Raw genomic sequence first — 22,794 nt, 5'->3', positions numbered from 1 at the left:
CAACAACTGGTGCTGATCTAAATTATTTACTAGTTGAGACACAGTCACCAAAAAAAGGCTAAATAATTTCTTTCTCCCCCAACAGAAGCAGAGCTTTATAGAACAACATAATGGCTATTTCCATTGCCAAGAAACTTCCTGTAATTTTTGCATCTTTAAGGCTCATACTTAATGACCAAAATAACTTAAGTAGTTTTTGTTCTTGATAAATAGCAATAAGCCCAAAAGAGGCAAATACTGTAGATTACCAAATCCTCAGTGTTTGATCTTCATATAAGCTCTAATTATTCCTATGTTACTATGCTTAAAAAGCAACAAATAACTTATATACACATACATGTACAGGTAAACTAATGGTCAATTACTAACAATTATTAAATCTACATGGCTATAAGTGTGTTCATAGTATTATTCTTTAAACTTTTCTGTATTTTAAAAATGACACAATAGAAGCTTGGGATGGAAACCTTGTATAATTATATATAATATGAACTCATTTTGTTTTAAAATATGCATCAAAAAAACTAGAGAGAAATATACCAAAATGTTAACACTGGTCATTTCTGGGTAGCAGTACTTTTTTCCTTATTATATATTTCTATAATTTTTCTAAAAGCAAAGTTTCCTTTTAAAAAATTAACTTTACTTTTTAAAAAAGAAATAAATCACTCAGAAAGTATATAAAAGTTGCTGGTCCCTAAGAAAGTATTTTATCTTTGAGTTTCCAAGCCCATAAAATTCTGTATCCATATAATTTTTATCATTAAGAATAATGTATATTTAGAGTTGGAGTGACATCTAAATACTGATGATACCCTTCAGTGCATATTTCATTGTGGCAGACATTGTAGAAAATTTCTAATGCTCCAGCTAAAGTTTAACTAAAGAACTGAATTGACAGAAGTGATGTCATACTGTTAGAACAGGAAAATGTGGGTTTTCAATGAAGATAATCTAAGTTCAAATTCAAGCTGTGTTCCTTTATTATCTGTGTGAATTTAGGGATGTCACTCAAATTCTGTGTCCCACTCATCACCTGTAACATTAAAACAAGAAAACCTACCTCTCAAGATTTTTTTGAGGACTGAGAAAATGTCTATAAAACCCAATAGGATGCTTGGTCCATAACTGTGCTCAATTGGGAAAAGGCTAAAATATTAAGTGAGATAGAAGCAACTAGAACAATGTCTGACAAACAGCCAGTGCTAGATAAATAGTAATATATGGACCAGAACGATTGATTTTTTCCAATGATCTCTTGTTTCCTGTACAGAATGCCATGGTCCACTAAAATGGGGGTTCCAAGAGAGTTGCTTCCCCAGGACCTTGGACAGTACCTGGCAGGTAGCAGGCACATAATGCCACACGGTTGAAAGAATGGAAGTGGGTGGAGGTATGATCACAGGAATGGACAGAAGGATGGATGCCAGTAGACAGAGACATCTTGTTCAAGTAGGCCAAGAGAAGAAGAAAGAGTCGCTCTGATCTTAGTAGGCATAGACTGAGCTATTCTGGGGAGAGAGGTTCAGCTGGCTCTTCCCAGAGGGTACTGTCACGGGAGTAAACGGAAGCCACTGTCAGTTTGTGAGGCTTCTGGGATATTCTGAACAGACAAATCTCATTGTGTTGGTTTCTCCCTTTAAAACCTGTCTGTGGTTTCCCTTTGCTGTTAGGATAAAATCCCAACTCCTTCACAGGCCCTGCCAGGCTTTCTGCTTATCTCTAGCTGCTCTCCTCCTGTCACTCCATTGTCTGGCTACACATAACATTTTCCAGTTCTTAAATAGGATCATGCTATCTCTGGCCTCCAAGTCTGAACCCATGCTATTCCTTCTGCCTCAAATCTACATTTTATCCACTCATGATTCACTCTCCCTTTGACATCTAGAGTGTGCATTATCTTTCAGGTATCGGCTTACCTTTCACTCACTTGAGAACCTTCCTTGACAACTTAATCCTCCCCAAACCTGCCCACCATCAGGGGAGTTCAGAGGACCCTGCTGCATATTTCCACAGCTCTCTGTATTTGTTCTACCTTAGTACTTACTACACTATAAAATGGTTTCCTGGTCTTTTCCAGAAAACTGGAATGTATGTGCCAAGATATTAGTGATTTGGGTCTGCTTTTTTTCATTGCTTTACCACTCAGTGGCTAGAATAACACCTGGCTAATAGTAGACACTTCATAAATATTTGTTGAATAAGTGACTCAATTTCCATCTCCAAATTGCATTAAGCTCCATGGGGTCTGGTTCTGAATCGGTTCTTATATCATCAAGAAATAGTGCCTGGCTCATAAAAGAAACTCTTCAAATATTTATCAAGTAAGTAAATTTCATTTGATACCAGTTCCCAATTCATATATCATGTAAACGCTTATTTTAGGGATCTACTGAGAAGTTGAATATTTTATTCATTTCATCTATTTTATTAATCTTCCAACTTTTTGCCTGTTTTTACAAATTTCCACTTAGCAACACTTAAGCATTCCCTACTATCCATGATTTAAAATGCCAATGATACCAATTTCCATTTTTTAAAAAGGTACTATTTACCTTCATTGTTTTAATTAACATTATTGCTACCACTAAAGCCAATATTATTTGTTCTGAATTTAGAATAAGCCCATCAAAGACCAGTAAAGCCCAAAAAACAGGTGTTAATATCTCTAACATTTGGCTTTAGTCAGAAACATAAATCAGACACCTGAATTAAATTAAATCCCCTTTGAACCACCTCAAATCACCTTTGGAAAGACAAGTAATACCAAGAAAGGAGATTCTCAGAGCATCAGTGCAGAATCTCACAATAACTCAAATAAAAGCTAACCTTGCCAAAATTTCCCCTTCGCCTATTTTCATAAAAATATATAGACAACAAAGTGGGGGAAGAGGGTAGTCAGGGGCATCAGAAACTCCGTTAGCCATAGGTTCCTTCTTTGATTTTACAATATGTAAACATAAACAACACATAGGACCTGACGCTTGTTTGTTTTTTGGTAAGTATAAGCCTTTACATTCGAATTCAATGTCTATTTCTTAGTTATTAGTTATACAAATATTCACTGATTGTTGACTCTTCCTGTCCAACTAGACAGGAAGGGTCACTTAATTTTTATTTAGCATACGAACTGGTAATGTCAAATATGCAAGTCTTCTTATCCAAGCAGAATTAGCCAGTTGGGGTTTTGCCCAATGGTGGGCAAATCTGCAGCAACACCCGCTGTTCACACATCTGATTGAGGTTAGCCATTGTTAGAACCCCAGTCCAGGCGTAACGCGAGTGAGACTGAGACTTGGGCAATTTGCTATGGTGCCATAGAGGCTCTTGAAATCAATTTCATTCATGTAATTTATACCACCCAGTTTCAGAAAGGGTTAATGACAGTATCTAAAGGCATATAAATATAATCCAGCCAGATTCTAAAAAATAATAATAAATTGGTGAGGTAAATGTGGCACAAGAGAAATAAAAATGGGGCATGACAGGGTTATTCCCTCCTTACCTGTGTACTGCAAGCCCCTGTATTCACTTATTGCCCCAGGAGGCTTTAAATTGGGCCAGTAATGGAACAACATTTGCACAGCTGGAGGTTTCACCTGTGAAGGCCCGTAGGCTATCACATACAAAAGATCCTAGAGGAAGCAGGAAGCATACTTTGACTTAGCATCATCAAATAAAGATGAAAATAGTTCATTCAACATTACCAAAGCAGTGCAAAATCCAATAGAAGGGTTGGGTGGTTCCTTCCCCACCCCCACCCCCGCCCCGGCATCTCATCATCCAGGTGTGCTTCACAGATGAGATCATATTAAAATACCATTTTTTATTATTTATTTATGGGTCCTGTAAATAAGCACCTCCCTTCCCTTCCAGGTAAAGATCAAAACTACACTGTCTTTTAGCAAATTCTTCCCTACTCCAGGATAATGTTAAAGGAAGACTTTAGAATAGCATGAACCAGTTTGCGAAACACTACATTTTTCAAATATTTTCCTAAAACCCATTTCTTAACAATCCACATCTCCTATTTGAAAGAAGATAGGTTCTCGATCAACATTTCAAATGAAATAAAATTGCCATGTAATACAGTATTTGCTAAACTCTAAGAATAAGAGCTATCCAATTACTTTTTCTGTCAGGCCACTGTGTTCTTCAAGTATCATTTCTGCTTTAAATGATAAATTAACCAGGAAGGAAACAATTCCAGGTCCTGCCACACCAAAATAAAAAGACATCAATAAATTTGACCTGTTTTAATATTGAAAATATTTTCACTCCATTATATAAATTGGGTTTGTGCCTATGAGTTAAATTTGGCCCAAAACTTACTTTCCAGACTTCTTGCTTATATTTCATGAGGCATTCCAATAATTGACAATGATACACTATAAGGAAGAAAATATAATTTGAACACAAATTATAAACGTCAAATAAAATATCCTTTGAGATATAATAATATATTAGTAAGACTTTTTATCTAATCATTAAATTAGAAGTGACTGATTTCCGAAAGAATGAAACTGGACCACTATCTTTACCCATACATAAGAATAAACTCAAAATGGATTAAATGTGAGACCCAAAACCATAAAACTTTTAAAAGAAAACATAAGCAGTCATCTCTTGGACATGGGCCTGTGCCACACATTTATGGAAAGGTCTCCTCAGGGGAAGAAAACAAAAGCAAAAATAAACAATTGAGACCACACCAAAATAAAAAGCTTTTGCACAGTGAAGGAAACCATCAACAAAACAAAAAGACAACCTACCAAATAGGAGAAGATATTTGCAAGTAATATATCTGATAAGGAGTTAATATCCAGAATATATAAAGAATTTACACAATTCAACGCCAAAAAAACAAATAATCTGATTAAAATATGGACAGAGGACCTGAACAGACATACAAACGGCCAACAGACACATGAAAAGATGCTCAACAGCACTAATCATCAGGGAAATGCAAATCAAAACCACAATGAGATACGACGTCTTATCAGTCAGAATGGTTAGTGTCAAAAAGACAGGAAATGACAAGTGTTGTTAAGAATGTAGAGAAAGGGACACCTGGGTGGCTCAGTTGGTTAAGCGTCTGCCTTTGGCTCAGGTTGTGATCCAGGGTCCTGGGATTGAGTCCCACTTCAGGCTCCTTGCTTAGCAGGGAGCCTGCTTCTCCCTCTGCCTGCCACTCCCCCTGCTTGTGCTCTCTCTCTCTTTCTCTCTCTGACAAATAAATGAATAAAATCTTTAAAAAAAAAAAGAATGTAGAGAAAAAGGAACACTTCTGTACTGTCGGCAAGAATGTAAATTGGTACAACCCCTGTGGAAAATAATATGGAGTTTCCTCAAAAAATTAAAAATAGAAAAATACCATATAATCCAGTAATTCCACTATGGGTATTTACCCAAAGAAAACAAAAACACTAATTCAAAAAGATATGTGTAACCCTATGTTTATTGCAACAGTATTTACAATAGCCAAAGTATGGAAGCAATCTATGTGTCCATCAATAGCTGAATGGATAAAGAAAAGGTGGTATATAATATATACAGTGGAACATTACTCAGCCATAAAAAAGAATGTAATCTTGCCATTTGTGACAACATGGATAGACCCAGAGGATATTATACTAAGTGAAATAAGTCAGACAGGGAAAGACAAATACCTTATGATTTCATTTACATGTGGAATCAAAAAATCAAAACAAACAAACAGAAACAGACTCATAAATACAGAGAACAAACTAGTGGTTGGCAGAGGGGAGGTGGATGGGAGGATGGGCAAAACAGGTGAAGTGGATTAAGAGGCAGAAACTTCCAGTTATAAAATAAGTAAGTCACGGAGATGAAAAGTACAGCATAGAGAATACAGTCAATAATATGGTAATAATACTGTATGGTAACAGATGGCGACCACACTTATTACGGTGAGCACTGAATAATGTACAGAATTGTCAAATCACTAACTCATACACCTGAAACTAATATAATTTATGTCAACTATACTTCAATAATAAAATTTTTTAATAATAAAAATTGTCAATAAAATTAAAAATTACTTATTTCCTTATAGTATTCAACATCTCAAAAATCATGTAAGCCCTGGACTTTATCAAGCTTTTTACTAAGATCCTTCATCTTTTTAACAAAAGAAATATTAAGGACAATCCCTAGTAATAATAATTATATAATATAAACTTACATCAACATAATCAAGAACTACACAGGAAAAAAAAATGCCTAATAGCAATATTTATTGAGTGTTCATTATGTGTCAGGTATTGTGCTAAGAGCCTTATACATATTATCTCATAACCACCATGTTGCAGTGAAGAAACTTACTTAGCTTAGTTTCCTATCTTGCTCAAGTTTGGACAGATAGCAAATGAAAGACTGATGGATTAGCACGGGAGTCTTTCATCACTCAGGCACCAAGTCCACCTCATTGAGGAATTCTTAGAAGCTACGAAACAGCAAGCTTCTTTCATTTGCCCATGTTTACTTGGGGAAAAAAGATATCTCCACCTAGTTAGACACCTGGTTTTTGTGTTTTTTTTAAGATTTTATTTATTTGACAGAGAGAGCACAAACAGAGGGAGAGAGAAGGAGAAGCAGGCTCCCTGCTGAGCAAGGAACCCGATGTGGGACTCGATCCCAGGATACTGGGGTCATGACCTGAGCCAAAGGCAGCCGCTTAACCGACTGAGCCACCCAGGCGTCCCTAGACACCTGTTTTAGATCTTCCTGAATCTGTCATCCAACCCTGTCATAGCCCTGAAGCAGGTTTCACTTTAGTCACTGATGACCTCTATGTCATTCAGCTCAATGGACATACTTCAGTCTGCCTTCTACTTGACCTTCAGCAGCATTCAGTGCTGCAGACTCCTGTCTCCTTTTCAAAACACTCTCTTCCTTCAACTTCATGACTAACACTCTCCCATTACTTGTGGCAGACACTGTTGTTGCTATTCAACTGCTATCAACAACCCTTTCTTCCTTGTCCATCCCCCAATGCACAGACTACAAAGCAAGATACTTCCTCAGACCCCTATGGAACTAGGAATGGCCATGTGACTCAGTTCTGGCCAGTAAGACCTAAGAGAGAATCTGCTGAGAAGGGGGGCTTCTGAAATATTTCTTCTCTGTGATAAAAGAGCCACAACAGGAGACCTTCCTCTAATTACCCTGATTGATCCTGTTACCTGTTTGTGGATGTGACTGGGTAAGAATAAAATAACCCCCACTGTGGCAGCCATCTTGCAAACCTGAGGGGAAGTCCAAGAGAAACACAATGGCGCCATCTCAGGCCCCTGATACTGTATCTGTAAGACTTCCTACTAAGTAAACAAAGTAAACAACAAACGTTCGTATAGTTCAAAACTTCTGTTAGTCAGCCAAACACATCCTAACAGATACAACCTCTCTGCCACCTTGGCAAGCTCATCCTCTTCCACTGGACCATGATCCATTGGAGTTCCTGAAAGCCTGATCATAAGTTCACTCCACTTTTCATTCTATGCTCTCTCCTAAGCAATCTCACACTCATATACAACTTCAGGTACCATCTATATGCAATTTAATAAGGCCATTGGACACTTATGTGTAGGTTCAGAGTTCAAAGTTCATCACCTCTAGCCCAGAGCTCTATACTGAGTTCCGGGCTCATAATACAACTTCCTAATCATCACTGCCTTTTTTTTTTTTTTAAGGAAGCTGATTTATTTGCATTTTTGTGTTTTGGACACATAGAATTATTATTGAGATTATGCGTGAGGTTTTTTCCCAATTCGATTGAGATAAAATTGACATGGAACTCTGTATTAGTCCAAGGTATGTTATCTCCTCTTAAATGTCTCAGAGGCACCTCGAATACGACACCCAAAACAGATTCATAAGCATCCCTCAGAAGCCTGGTTTTCTTCTTCCAGTGTCTCCTTTCTCAATGAATAGAACCACCACGCATTCAGTTTTGCAAGCCAAAAATTCCCCATATCTGATAAGTCATCAAATCCCATCAATTTTACTTTCTACATACTTTGCACAGTCTCAATTGCCCCTGCCTTTTTTACATGCCCAGACAAATGGCACGGCTCCTCCTGGGTCAATCTTCATCCACTATTTGTAATCCATTCTCAAGTGCAGTCGGGGTGACATACACATAACCACCCAAAGTCCTCCAGTGCCTTCCCATTAGACTCAGATAAACACCGGACTCCCAAACAGAGCCCATACATCCTGCATGTTCTGGCCCACAGATGCCCCCAGTCTCACCTCCCATGAGGCAGCCCTCACTCTGAGCTCCAGCTATACCAATCTCTCAGTCCCACCTGCTTGCCAGGCTTCCCTCTGACACATGAGATTCTTCTACCTGAATCCCCCACGCCCTGTAGCCTTGTTAATGCTACTCATCCTTCAGTCCTCAGAGCAAAGGTTACTTCCCCAGAGAAGCCCTCTCTGACCTCTTCAATAAAAGGAAATCCCCTTTTATAGGGGCTCATTATACAAAAGTACATCTTTCCAAGAGCTCGTCACAGCTGAAACTTTACATTTGCTATTCTTTTTTTTTTTTTTTCCCAGAGAGGGAGAAAGAGGTGGGGGGAAGGGGAAGAGGGAAAGAGAGAATCTTAAACAGGCTCCATGCTCAGCAAGGAGCCGGATGCGGGGCTTGATCTCATGACCCTGAGATCATGACCTGAGCTGAAATCAAGAGTCAGACGCTTAACTGACTGAGCCACATCTGCTTTTATAATTCTTTAATTCATGTCTTCTCCCACCACTACCATATAAGTTTCATGAGGCAAGGGCAGAGGTCAGTTCTGTTTTGCTAACCAGGATGTCTCCAGTGTCTGGCACAGACTAGTTATTCAGTGACTATTTATTGAATATATAAATAGTCCTCTAGAATTGGAATTTTCTTCTTAAGCCATCAGTGAGTTCTCAAGTACAGATGTTCCAGGCCACTTTCTCTTTCTCCATATGTCTGTCACACAAACCCAGATCAGAGCAGTCCCCTGACTGCCCCATGAACAGACCTGGAGAGTCCCTTTGTGTAAACTGCTTGCCCTCCCAGATTGCCCCCCCCATTTACCCTATCAATCAAAACGTTATCCATATTTTAAGACCTATACTTTGCTCAAGGGGCACAAAGATTTCCCTGATCATTTCAATCCATAGAGTTCTCTCCCTCTGATGAATTAATACTACCTATAGTTATTTATTTTGTACTTTTCACATACTACCTTACATTGTAAATTAAAGATTTATGTGAATATGCCTAATACTTCCAAATAGACATAAGCTCCATAGCAAGCACTATGCCTTACGCTTATGGGTGGTTTTCACAATGTCTAGCTCAGAGCCGTGAACAGTTGAACAAGGTCTGTGCACCACCCTTGATATGCCATGGACTACAAACAAGGACCAAGATGCTACTTGCTGCCTCCCCATAAAAATTCAAACAAAATGGAGCTCTACCACTGGGTCCCTGAGAGCCCCCTGGTGGGTATCACCTCACTCTTGACACTTTCCCACAACACAACACTAGTTGTGGGTCCCAAATGTCATTTATAGCATCGAAGAGCTGGCTACAAACATTCTCCATGAACAGATGAAGATACAGATTTGGAAATAACAGAAGTAACGCAGTCTGATCATAGTGGTTCCCAGCGAAACACTCAATTCCAAGAAGAAAATGGCAGATTATAGCAATTTGCATTGTTCTTTATTGAGCATTTACAATGTGCCCGTCCCTATGCGAGGCAAGCACTTGACATACACCGAACTCATCAAATGCTCATGACATTTTAAGGCACTATAGGAATAGTTATTCCCACTTCAGAAATGAGGAAACTTGATCTTAGGGAAGTTGAAAAACTTCCTAAAAACAACATTAACACTAACTGGCAATTTTCTGGGTGAGCTCAGACATGAACCCACAGACCTCTAACCTCAAAGCACATGATTTTAGGCCCCCTGCTTTACTGCCTCCCAATGTAGAAACTATAGGACCAAAGCCTCAGGAGGAGACTTCAACTTACTAGACTCCAAATGAAGGGTGTTTTGGAAATATAATATATAAGAAATATAAATGACGTTTTGAGGGTCCTCTAAGTCAGAGTGAGATAGGAGATAGAACTTCCAAAAATTATATCTTTGAATTACTCATACAATGACTCAATTACTCAAGGCATTTCATATTTAAAGAGTAACACTCCAAACGAAAAAGCATTAAGATTTAAACATGAAACATTCTTTCTGGGGTGCCTGAGTGGCTCAGACTCTTGGTTTCGGCTCAGGTCATGATCTCGGGGTCGTGGGATCAAGCCCTGCCTTGGGCTCTGCGTTCAGCACAGAGTCTGCTTGAGATTCTCTCTCCCTCTCCGTCTGTCCCTCCTACCCTCTTACTCTCACTACTCTCACTCTCTCTCTCAAATAATCTTTTTTAAAAAATGAAACATTTTTCCCTCACCCTATGTCAAACACTTAATTATTATTTATAATGTAATTAAGTAGAAGGCTGAAAACAGTGCCACCAAATTTGTTCACTTTCCAAATCAACAATAAATGAAAATTAAAACTGAGTTCACATCTTAGCATGTGATGCTAAGGTCAGTTTCCTACAGTTCATATGTAATTATACTGATGAACGGAAACGAAACCTGTCCAAATCACTACTTACTGAAGAAATACAAGTCAAAACAGTAAGATATTATTTTTTGTCTGTCTAACAGAATACAAATTTTACAGTACTGGATGACAGGTTGCAATGTACTCTCATATATAATTAGTGACACTACTAAAATTTTTTCAAGTCCCTTAATTCATTAATCCCTCTTTTATGAATTTATTCTAAGGAAATAATCAGAAACATAGTAAAAAAATTATGCTCAAGGATCCCTGTGTGACATTAGAGTAGCAAATTCACAAAATATTAACAGTGGTTATCTTTAGTCATTAGAATCACAGTGATTTTTGCTTCTTCCTCTCCTACTCCCCCTGCTTGTGTTCCCTCTCTTGCTATGTCTCTGTCAAATAAATAAATAAAATATTTTAAAAAAAAAGGGGGGGCGCCTGGGTGGCTCAGTCGTTAAGCGTCTGCCTTCGGCTCAGGTCCTGATCCCAGGACCCTGGGATCGAGCCCCACATCCGGCTCCCTGCTCTGCGGGGAAGCCTGCTTCTTCCTCTCCTACTCCCCCTGCTTGTGTTCCCTCTCTCGCTATGTCTCTGTCAAATAAATAAATAAAATATTTTAAAAAAGAATCACAGTGATTTTTATAGTTCTAATTTAACTTATTCCTATACACTTGTACTCAAATTTCTAATCAATGTCCTAAAATTGTGTCCCCAAACATTCTAAAAATATCACTAGCCAGCAAGATTACTGCTAATAACAAAGACAAGGGGAAGTTATTTCAACTCAAAAGTCTGTCTCGTAACACATCTCCTTTGGTCTATCCACCAAGAGAGTTCTTCTCACATGAGAATTTCTAGCCTACTCACTTCCTATCTTCTTTAACAATTGTTTTTGAAATTAATCAAGCCACTGGAATTTCCACTGACCTGGGTTGGATGTGTATTGCATTGCAATCATTAGCATGGATGATGCAGACAGATTAACGTGGGCAGGAACGCCTTCTCTCCTTGAAGAACCCACTGAAACAAAACATTATTTCATTAGATACAATTAATCTATATATATAATTCTTATTTTGCATATAGTGTGAGAGCTGGGAAGATACTTTTCTTAAAAAGTCTCAACCAATTCAATGGATGTTTTGCACAAATAAAACCACAAAAATCTGGCCTAGCACTGAAATGCCACAACTATCATCATCAACGGCAAGCATTTCGTGAGAATCTACAAGAAGCAGAAACAGTGCCAGAGGTGAAGTAATGGCTTTATCAGAGATGTACTTAGATGTGATCTCTGCTCCCAAGATGTTTATACCTAGGTGGAAAAGAAACGAAAAACAAAATCTTCCATGTGCCCTAAAGGCATGTCGAAGGTTATCCCAATAAAAGTAAAAATAGGAAAACAATGAATCATGGAACACTACATCAAAAACTAATGATGACTGTACGGTGACTAACCTAAATAACATAATAAAATTAAATTAAATTTTTAAAAAAGTAAAAATAAAAGGTTTATTTATTTTGAACCTAACTCGAATGTGTTAACTTTTAGAGATGCAGATGAAATAATAGTCTGCTTATAATGGGGACACACAAATTTCAAATCACATTATTATAAAAAAAATTATATATTAACTTAAAAATTATTTTCAACTCTCACAGATCACGGAAGTTTTATTCAAACCTTCACATGTAAGTCATCAGCAGCATCTCCATCACCATGAGAATAACTTTTTTAGCTTTCCAGAGCTTACCATCTCCATATCCAACCGAGTTGTTTGAAAGAAAGCACTTTTTGAATCTGTGAATAACACTGTCACTGAACATTTTATCCTGTGCCACAAGTATTCAGTTACAAAGCAAGCTGGTTTCTTCCAAACTCATCTTACAGCTGTGTATCCATGGTCTCCACATGATAACCACTTACATCCTGCTTTTAAGACATCCTTAAGTGGCTTGTTTACAATGATATCCAACACTATATTATATTTCTTTCTCTCTCCTTTTTAGTGGCATATCAGGTAACTCCAAGTAGCATTCAAAACAAGCACCGATGGAGGTCATTCAAGATCATACTCCCAAAAAGTTGTTGTCTCCAAAGAGTACTTTATTATTCTAACCAGTAATTGAGACAGGGTTCACATGGGAGAAGCTTTAAAATTACTCAAATATAAAATGAATTCCTTTTCTCAGGGATAATTGCAGAAGTAGGAGAAACCTCTCCTTATAGTTAGGCTTGTATGACAAATTGTCAAGAAAGCATGAACAGAACGGTGTCCCGTGAGTATGACACCCTCCATTAGCCAACTCTCAATGTCCTACACACAATGGAGAAAACCACTAATGTGGGCAACAACAAAAAAGCAGATGACCCACAAATCTGCTTTATTTTATTTTATTTTACATTAAAGTGCAGTACATGGAAATAATATCTCACCTCCATCCATAAAGAATAAGGCAACTTAAAATAAAACACATGTATGAAAGAACCATTAAAACATGAATATAAGATTTGTCATATAATAACATAGGGAAAACAGAAACTTTAACATGATTCTATTCTTTTCTTTGCATGAAAGACTTTGAGCACTACAACAGAAATAAGCAAGCAAAAAACTAAAACAGAGGTATCATTAGTTTTATTCAGGTTCCATTTACCTGAATTTGCATTTATTAATCACTTGCAGCTGGGCTGCTTCTACCCCACCAAGCAGGCGAGAGTCAGGTAGATAAACTAGTTTGGCTGTGCAATATAAATGAGTATTAACAATTATACAAAGATATGCAGATCAGGTCAATGCTCTTAGATGGTAAAGATGGTCAGTCAAGTGTGATTAATCAAGGAAAGAGAACTTTGAGCCAAATCCTAAAGAACAAGATGCAGTTGCTCTCAGACTTCAGCCAGGGAGCTTGTTCAAATTCAGCTTTGGGGCTCATATCTAGAATCTAACTCTGTCAGTTTGGAAGCAGAAAAGCTTTAACAAGCACATCAAGTGGTTGGGGTTTTTTTTTTATTTTGTTTTGTTTTTTAATTTATTTGACACAGAGAGAGAGAGAGAGAGAGAGCAGAAGCAGGGGGGAGCGGCAGAGGAAGAAGCAGGCTGCCTCCCTGCTGAGCTGAGAGCCCCACGCAGGGCTCGATCCCAGGACCCTGGAATCATGACCTGAGCCGAAGGCAGCCGCTTAACCGACTGAGCCACCCAGGCGCCCCACATCAAGTGGTGTTGACGCAGGTGGGCCCTGAGCCTGGTGGCAGGAGCATTACCAGAGGGGAAATAAGAAAGATATCCAGGTGTGGGAGGGCAAACTGCATGGCCCTTTGCCCTTTGTTTAAGGGGGAGTGGGGGGTGGGGAAGGAAAGTCTTGTCTCTGATATACTGGAGGAAAAATAATTACATATATTTAAATAATTATATATATATACATATATACGGTCCTCTTGGGACAAGGGTTTTCACCTTTGTTGAAATTCATCTGAAACTTTTTAATAATAAACATTTCTAAAAATAAAAATAAAAACTATAAAGGGAGCCTGAGAATCCCTGTGCCTGGAGGCCTTTAAAAATGGGAGAGATGCCCAAAATGTCTCAATGATTTAGGTGAGGTCTATTTGGAGAAGAGCCCAAATGGCTCAGTGACCTTTGGCTGTCCCTTTTACCCCTACAAATCCATGCTCTCCCTCAAGTGTGGTCAACCACACAGCCAAAAGCATTCCCCTGGCTCAAGCCCTAGGAAACTGGCTCCAGCACCTCTATAAACAGACAGTGCCTGCAGTGCTTAGCCTTCTAACAGACTGAATAAAATCACTGCAATCCTAATTAATAAACGTGCATAGGCACACATCATTTATTGAATCTTGGTAAAAAGGCATGCATGATGTAAACAGATGTGCAGCTTGTCCCCATGAGGGCATATAAAGCCAAAGCTACATACAATGGAAGGAAGAAGAGAATTAATCAAAATAAGAAAATCTCACACTTAATATTGTGCTCAGGAAATACAATTACAAGTTTTAAGACCTATTTCCTGATTCTCCCGACACCACCAGAATAAGTATTACCAGCATCCCTTTCCTCTATCTGTTTCTGCATTTTATAGTTCCTAATGCACTATCATGTATAGCTCTTATATGATTCTCACCAAAAGAAATAAATAAGTAGGGGCGCCTGGGTGACTCAGTCAATTACATGTCCAACTCCTGATTTCACTCAGGTCATGATCTCAGGGTTGTGAGATCCAGCCCGTGTCAGGCTCCATGCTGGGTGTGGAGCTGCTTAAGATTCTCTCTCTCCCTCCCTCTCCCTTCCCCCCACCCCACCACCGCTTGGACTGTCTCTCTCTCAAATAAATAAATAAATAAAAAATAAATAAATATATGGGGAAAGCCATTTTATAAAGAGGAATCAGACTATCTGCATGAGAGCACCAACTTAATTATTAGGACTACAGCCCAAGTCACTTGACTTCATAGGCAATGCTCTAGTGACTTATTCATTCAAAATTCATTTAAAAATTCAAAGAGTATTTTTTCCATACCTCCTACGTACCAGGCATTGTGTCTAGAGACAGCCATAAACAAGACAGGCAAGCGTTTGTCCTTATGGAGCTTAAATGCTCAAGCTATGCCATCCAATATGGTAGCCACTAGCCACATGTGGCTATTTAAATTTAAGTGAATTAAAGTTCAATTAAATTACAAAGTCAGGGGCGCCTGGGTGGCTCAGTTGGTTAAGCAACTGCCTTCGGCTCAGGTCATGATCCTGGAGTCCCGGGATCGAGTCCCACATCGGGCTCTCTGCTCGGCAGGGAGTCTGCTTCTCCCTCTGACCCTCCTCCCTCTCATGCTCTCTGTCTCTCATTCTCTCTCTCTCAAATAAATAAATAAAATCTTTTAAAAAAAAAAAAATTACAAAGTCAGTTCTTCAGTCTCATTAGATACATTTCAAGTGCTCAGGTGCCCTGTGTGGCTAGTGTATTAGACAGCAAAGAAATTTATAAAACATTTCCATCATTGCAGAAAGTTCTATGGACAATGCCGTTCTAGAGGAACAGGCAAGGGGCGCCTGGGTGGCTCAGTCATTAAGCGTCTGCCTTCAGCTCAGGTCATGATCCCAGGGTCCTGGGATCGAGCCCCGCATCGGGCTCCCTGCTCTGTGGGAAGCCTGCTTCTCCCTCTCCCACTCCCCCTGCTTGTGTTCCCTCTCTCGCTGTGTCTCTCTCTGTCAAATAAATAAATAAAATCTTTAAAATAAATAAAATTTAAAAAAAATAGAGGAACAGGCAAACAACCGTGAAGAAATACAAAGCAGGGCAAAGGGATAGGTAGAAAGCGATGGAAGGTCCTGTTTTAGCTTGAGGGTAAGGAAGGGCATCTCGAAAGATAAGACATTTGAGCTGAGACCTAAAGAGAGTGAGGAAGAATGATAGGACCATTTGGGAGAAGGCCTACTGAGACAGAGGAAAATCCTCATGTCTTTACGGAATTGCAGAATGGCCAATGCGGACTGCACGGAGTGAACACTGAAGAGGTGGTAATGAAGTAATAAGGTCACAGCAGTGGCCAGAGCACAGAGGGCCTTGGGGGCTAGGGAAGGATGTTGAATTTGATTGGTCAGAGTGACGGAATGTGATGAAGGAAGTGACGTGGTCTGGTTTACATGTTCGGAGCTTAGCTCTGGCTGCTGGGTGGAGAACAACTGTAGGGTTGCTAAGAGTAGAAGCAGGGAGACCAGTTCAGAACTACTGGACAGGTCTGGGTGAGAGGTGGCGGTAAGGAGTAGTCTGAATTGGAATATATTTAAGTAAACCCTACTACCCTTATACTTTTGTAAGGGGTAAAGGTAAGAGAGTCATCTGGGAAGAAGAAACACATTCTGGTGCCATACAACAAAACCATTTCCTGTGCTTTGCCAGATTGCACTGCCCACATTAGCAAGTGTTTTGTTGGTGTAAGCAGAGGTATTTGTGTTCCATGAGAAAGGGTTTGAGCACAAGATACCTGTGCCTTCAGAAGGGCATATCAGTTCAACATAATGGGAAGACTGAGACACCATGACCCGAAAGTCAGTGCAGCATTAAAAGATGTGCAGACTGCTAGATAAATGAAAATCACAGAGATAAGATGGCCCATCAACAACGCAGAGGTGGGGGCAACCTGGCTGGCTCAGTTGGCAGAGCATGCAACTCTTGATCTCGGGGTTATAAGTTCGAGACCCACGATGGGTGAAAAGATTAGTTTAAAAGAAAATGCAGAGGTGTTCTGTCAGATTCTATGAGATCAAAGCCTATTATAGCCATTATTGTTTATTATACAACAAACTCTAGGGGAAAAAAATCCCAAGCCCCAGAGGCTGGCCCCTTTTCTCCAGCAATATTTAAGACAATAAAACTTCAGGACAACATGTGAATATGAGCAGAATATTGGAATTAGTTGCAGTGGGATTTGACACGTCTATCATATGTCTACAGGTTTGGTCTGTTATACATTTGTCTAACGTGATACAATATCCAAAAGCCATTCCTGTATGTTATCTCATGGTCTTCACAACAAACATGGGGTGTAGGCAGGGGAGATCATGATTATTCACAATTCTACAGCTAAGGAAACTGAAGTTTGATGAGGTTAAGAGAGCTGCCAGGAATCGAAGGACTAAACAATTCAGCTCTTCTATTTCTATTCCCAAACATTTCCACTGATAAAATAAAGTTCTTACAGTATAATACGACCTACTTTATAAAAAGGATCATTATCTAATAAAACAGGTTTCATATATAGAAGACTATTAAAATGTCATCAATACGTTGTGTTGGGTTCTGTCTTTTTTCCTATATATTTATTAGTTTTTGGAGGATCATAGAGACATCACACGCATCCTCTATTGTAGTAGTAGTAGAACAAAAATGATACAGGGCTAGTGGTCTAGAACCAGATATTCAATTAAACCACAGGATTGCTTTGAAGTCCAGGGCAAAGATCTGAATGAACCTTTATTTTTCCTAAGGGCGAGTGACTTTTTGAGGAAATTTAAGTTGCATGAGACTGCACAGTCTAGGCTACCAAGATACACTAGAAGGGTCTTTTACTGATATCATTGCTCACTGATATCACTGAAATAATACAGCCTACATCAATTACTGTTAATTTGGGATCAGCTTTTCTCTTCTCTGCCAAAATCTCTATCATCTGCCCAACATCCATATTTTAATTTGGTCCACAAATCACAAATCCCTTATGGGAAAAAAAGAGGTTTCCATGGTGAAATGCTAATGATTTTTTCAATTCTTAGTAATCCTTTCATATATGTATTTTTTTTTATATAAACAAAGCCTATTGCACACACTTGGAATACAAAGAAGTATATCTTTACAGAAGGAGTTAAAAAGCAAAGGTTATGTCAAAGGAAATTTTGATAATAAATTCCAGTTTTCTCTGCAGCACCTCAAAAGGAGTTATTTAAAATAAAGGTATGGTACTTGGTTTATTGACAACAATGATGGGACAGGTGTAAGTGATAAACATGCAGAGCCCTTACACTGACAGAGCTGGGATGCTTCATTTGATCCACTTCAGAGCTCAGAGCTTCATATTCTAGGTTCTTAATGATACAAACATTTAACACCTGAAAAACTGTCCACATTTTACATTTGACCTTGTGAACACCACACCAAGGAGAGAAAAGCCTTCTTGTCTTGACGACTTTTGTCAAGTACTCGGAAAAAGCAACCTCCTTCATCCTAACCTCTCGGTCCTGAAATAAAAACATCCTGGAAGAAGTTAAATGCTCCCCTCTCTCTCGTTTGGGTCAGAATTTCTAGACACTGAAGCAACTTCCAAAGACAGAAACAACATGGATGCAGGCAACAGACACATTCTCACATCTGTTCGTTTTCACGTGATTAATCTGGAACCCACTCCCCTCTCTTTTGGGTCTGTGTCTTTGCAAAAAAGCAAATACAAAAGAAACACCTGAATCATTTAATAGAATGTGCCTTTAAAGGGTATTACTACCATTTACTTTCAGAGATTTAAAGGTGACAAAAACTGGCTACTCCCCAACCCACGGGCATGATGACAAGAAGCGGAAGTCGGGAGTAAGAAACTGAAACCAGGGCGCCTGGGTGGTTCAGTTGGTTAAGTGACTGCCTTCGGCTCAGACCAGGATCCTGGAGTCCCGGGATCAAGTCCTGCATCGGGCTCCCTGCTCAGCGGGGAGTCTGCTTCTCCCTCTGACCCTCCCCCCCCTCTGTGCTCTCTCTCTCTCAAATAAATAAAACCTTAAAAAAACAAAAAAGAAACTGAAACCAGAGCGACAAGATAAATGAACTAGATCAACAACTGGGTTAGAGGAAGATATGTGCCTCTTACATAAAATAAGATTGATGTTTTTTCACCTAGAGTTAGTAAGCCAGAAATAATCTTCGAGATGGAACATGCTTTCCAAACCCCCCTTTACAGCTGACAAAACAACGGAGTCCCAGAGACATAAACAGCTTGTTCATAATTTAAATGAGCACCAAGTCACTCTACTAATTAAGTATTAAAATTCACACAAATGTTGTAATAAGGATTCTAATGTGACTATAAGGCATGTTTTGGGGGTCCGTGCTTCTAATTAAGTAGCAATTAATGAGGATTAAGGATGAAGAAACAGGGGTGCCTAGGTGGCTCAGTCGTTAAGCGTCTGCCTTTGGCTCGGGTCGTGATCTCAGGGTCCTGGGATCAAGCCCCGCATTGGGCTCCCTGCTCCACGGGAAGCCTGCTTCTCCCTCTCCCACTCCCCCTGCCTGTGTTCCCTCTCCCGCTTTGTCTCTTTCTGTCAAAAAATAAATTAAAAATACTAAAAAAAAAAAGAATGAAGAAACAACTAACCAGCTATCACAATGCTTGATCAGTGTGAGGCATACTGCAGGGGCCTGATATATTCAACGCCTCTCCCTAAACTATTAACTTATTCCTAAGAAGGAGGGTACAGTGAATTAGATTTATGATGACAAAGATGCACCTCACCTGTAATTCTTTAATGAATCATGGAACTCTACATCAAAAACTAATGATGTACTGTATGGTGACTAACAATTAAATAAATGAATGAATGAATAAATAAATAAATAAATAAATAAAAACAAGGATTCCTATGCCTAGATTTAACAGTGAACACAACTATACAATTCTGAGATCCATATCCATAAACAAAGTGCTTGTCAGGTTACACAGAACAAAAAAAGAATAATCAAATATTCTATTACTTGAACCATATAATCAGTCTGCTAATTCTTTTGAATCGCTATATAATTTAGGTAGCAGTCAGACTCTGCTGAAAAGACATGAAAATTACAATTCCAGAGCTAAAATTAAGCTTAACTGTAAAGCAAGTAATGGAGCTTAAAGGTACATATGTTTACCAATTATTATTCCATAGCAATAAGCGACAACTTAAATAAGATCAGAAGGACATAAAATTAAAATGGTGAGAAATGATCACTAGGAATGGAATGTGACCAATAAAGGTGTTTAAAAGGAACAAGAGTTGAGGGAAAGAGAGACGTAAACTAACACTTGGTCAACACCTGGTGCTGTGCTTCCGGTGAATCAGCTCAGGTCTCCAACCACCCAGGCAGCTAGGATTATTATTCTCATTTTACAGGGAAGAAACAGAACTGTTGGGTAACTTGCCTAGGGCCACACAGCTGGTTTGGTAGCAGAGCTGTTGATGTGAATCTAGATCTGTTTGACTCCTAAATCCACCATCTTTTCGGGTTACCCACTGAAACATAGAGGGATTCATAATCGATTTCTTTAAAAAATACTTTAGAAGGATTTTGGTCACAAAGACCACGACCCAACCTGTTTTTTCTCTTTGCTCATGTCCAGAAAGCCTGTAAGACTTAAGTCTATAAAAGTGAAACAGAATTCAAATCAGCTTGACATTTGTAACAAAACCCTAGTACATGGGTTGCAAGCCTTCGCTTCTTTCAAAGTGTTTTCATAAATTTTGACTCACTTCATCATCACAACATCCCTGTGAGGGGAAGCTAATGCCGGCATCATTCCACAGATGAGGTGTCACCCATGTGAGATGCCTGACACCACACAGCTCATTTATGGATGGAGCAGAACTGAAACTGGGATCTGTATATCCTCACTCAGTTTGTTCCTCTTCCTATCACACTTTTCTGCCTTCAGATGCAAAAGATGAGAATTTCTATACTTGAGGCAACACTCTCTCTACCTTTTTTTCTTAAGTGACAAAAAATCCCATAATTTCGATGTAAGTAATAGAGACTGTGACTTGATATGTTTTCTTCCTCTTCTGTAAGACCAAATTATGCAAATAAAACAATTCCAAGGTATAATCATCATTCATTTCTTTGATTCTCACCATAATAATCATGCTGAAATGACAATTTAAATCATAGCACCTGGATACCAGCAAGTGATTCCATTATAATCTTGAAAATCTACAGCCTAAAACAGCAAAAGCAATTTCCATTCATACAATGCATTAAAAGAATCTAGTATTAGGTAAGATTGAACTTACATATAGCCATTGGTAGAAAAGATGTGCTAAGATATTCAATAATATCCTTGTGCAGAAATGGAGGAAAGGTAGCCAATGTTGATATCATCGTGTAGGGCAAAGTACTCAGAATATCATCATTGAGAAAGGGTAGCAAACATGTAGTTGTATAAAATATCGACTGTCCAAGATCTACAAAACAAAAATGAGTAATCAGTCACTGAATATTTTGCCACTTAACAAAATATGCTAATTCTACATTTTAAGATCTTACAAACTGGCTTAAATTATAACCAACTATTGCTCCCTTCCTATCAAGACCTCTGAAACACAATGCTCTGTAAAGTACATACACAGGGTTTGTTCAATAACTGGCTGATGAATGACTGCATTAAGAAAGATAAATACCTATTTCATGAGCTTTTCCTCACCCCTTTATCAATCTTCAGTAATACTTGGTATTCATATTATTCCTGGCTTTCAAAAACTAAAGGCACTTTCCATGTGATCATGAATCCTGAAATATCCTCTAGCATTCTTACCTCCATTACATTTTACACAAGATAACTGTGGCACAAAGCCATTAAATTTTTTCCCACTGGAAGTTTTAGAAAAGTCGAGGGCAAGACTGGAAATGAAACCAGGCTATCTCTGCTCCATCAACCAAAACACAATCTTCCTATATCTGGAGTCTTGGGCAATGGGGTAACGTGTGTCTTCCAGCATAGCAGCCGAAAGGAAGCTGTAAATGATGCTCTGTGACCCTGTGCATTTTGTTACGAATTATCACGGAAGGATGTGCCACCTAATGATAATCTTCCCACCAACACTTTTAAATGGGGATAAGAACAGTACCTACCTCACTTCTAGAAGGACTGTTAGGAGGCTTAAATGAGATTAATATAGAGTGCTTTAACACAGCACATAATGTGTGCTTCACAAATATTAGCCATTATTATTAATATGAATAATGTTACTATTATTACCTGCACAAGGAGTAAAAATAGAGGACATTCACAAAAAAAAAAAAAAGCATAACTAGTTAGCTTTAGAATGCATGTATACCAAATCCCATTGTACTGAATATATCGTTTGATATTTCTGGACCTCCCAGGAGATGGGTTATCGGTCAAGACTTGGCAATGAAGACTTTGATCACCTTCCTATCCATTCTAAAAGAAAATTACTAGATTTGTTGGTTTTGCAGCAGCTTTACCTTCTTCGTGCAATTCTGATGCCTGATGTTATTTCTGATTAGAATTAATATGCCATCTCAACAAGCACATCGACTGACAACAGACAGGATGAGGCCACAGGGCACCCTGGGGAGTGAGGGTCAGTCAACCTTGGGCTCAAGTTGATGAGACGTAAAATTCACAGGTGTTTTACCAAGAATGAACTGAGGCTGTGCATCAAAGACACCTCAGCTGCACCGCAGTCTCGTTACAGAACATTAGTGCTGAAAGGGGCCTGAGAGCCAACCTGGAATGTTTTTCAAATGAAGAAACCAAGGCCCGGAGAAGGAAAGTGATTGCCCAAGATCACCTGACAGGTGGTACCTGAACTGTGACAAGAATGCAGCTCTCGCCAGTGCTCCGCACTGCCCCCCCCCCCCCCAGGACAGAGCCTCTAGCCCTAGGGC

At 38.9% G+C, this 22,794-nt stretch overlaps 1 protein-coding gene across 2 annotated transcripts in view; it reads right to left on the bottom strand.

Annotated features, from left to right (window-relative positions):
* The window catches only part of UNC79 (unc-79 homolog, NALCN channel complex subunit), a 192,848-nt gene extending 171,504 nt beyond the window's left edge, over positions 1-21,344 (bottom strand). For both annotated transcript variants that reach the window (XM_045901444.3, XM_045901445.3), the window contains exons 1-4: positions 21,174-21,344; positions 11,563-11,655; positions 4,333-4,388; positions 3,506-3,635 (exon numbers count right to left, since the gene is read on the bottom strand). In XM_045901444.3, coding sequence (XP_045757400.2) covers positions 3,506-3,635; positions 4,333-4,388; positions 11,563-11,655; positions 21,174-21,261 — 367 coding nt within the window. In that variant the 5' untranslated portion in view covers positions 21,262-21,344. The remainder of the gene's footprint in view (positions 1-3,505; positions 3,636-4,332; positions 4,389-11,562; positions 11,656-21,173) is intronic.
* Positions 21,345-22,794: the final 1,450 nt, after the last annotated feature.

The sequence above is a fragment of the Mirounga angustirostris genome, unplaced genomic scaffold (genome assembly GCF_029215605.1).
Source record: "Mirounga angustirostris isolate CCGP_5_RB_7025 unplaced genomic scaffold, mMirAng1.0.hap1 SCAF_9, whole genome shotgun sequence".
NCBI classification, from domain to species: Eukaryota; Metazoa; Chordata; class Mammalia; order Carnivora; family Phocidae; genus Mirounga; species Mirounga angustirostris.
The sequence above is the reverse complement of the archived record's forward strand: the minus strand, read 5'-3'. Positions and strand labels throughout refer to the sequence as shown.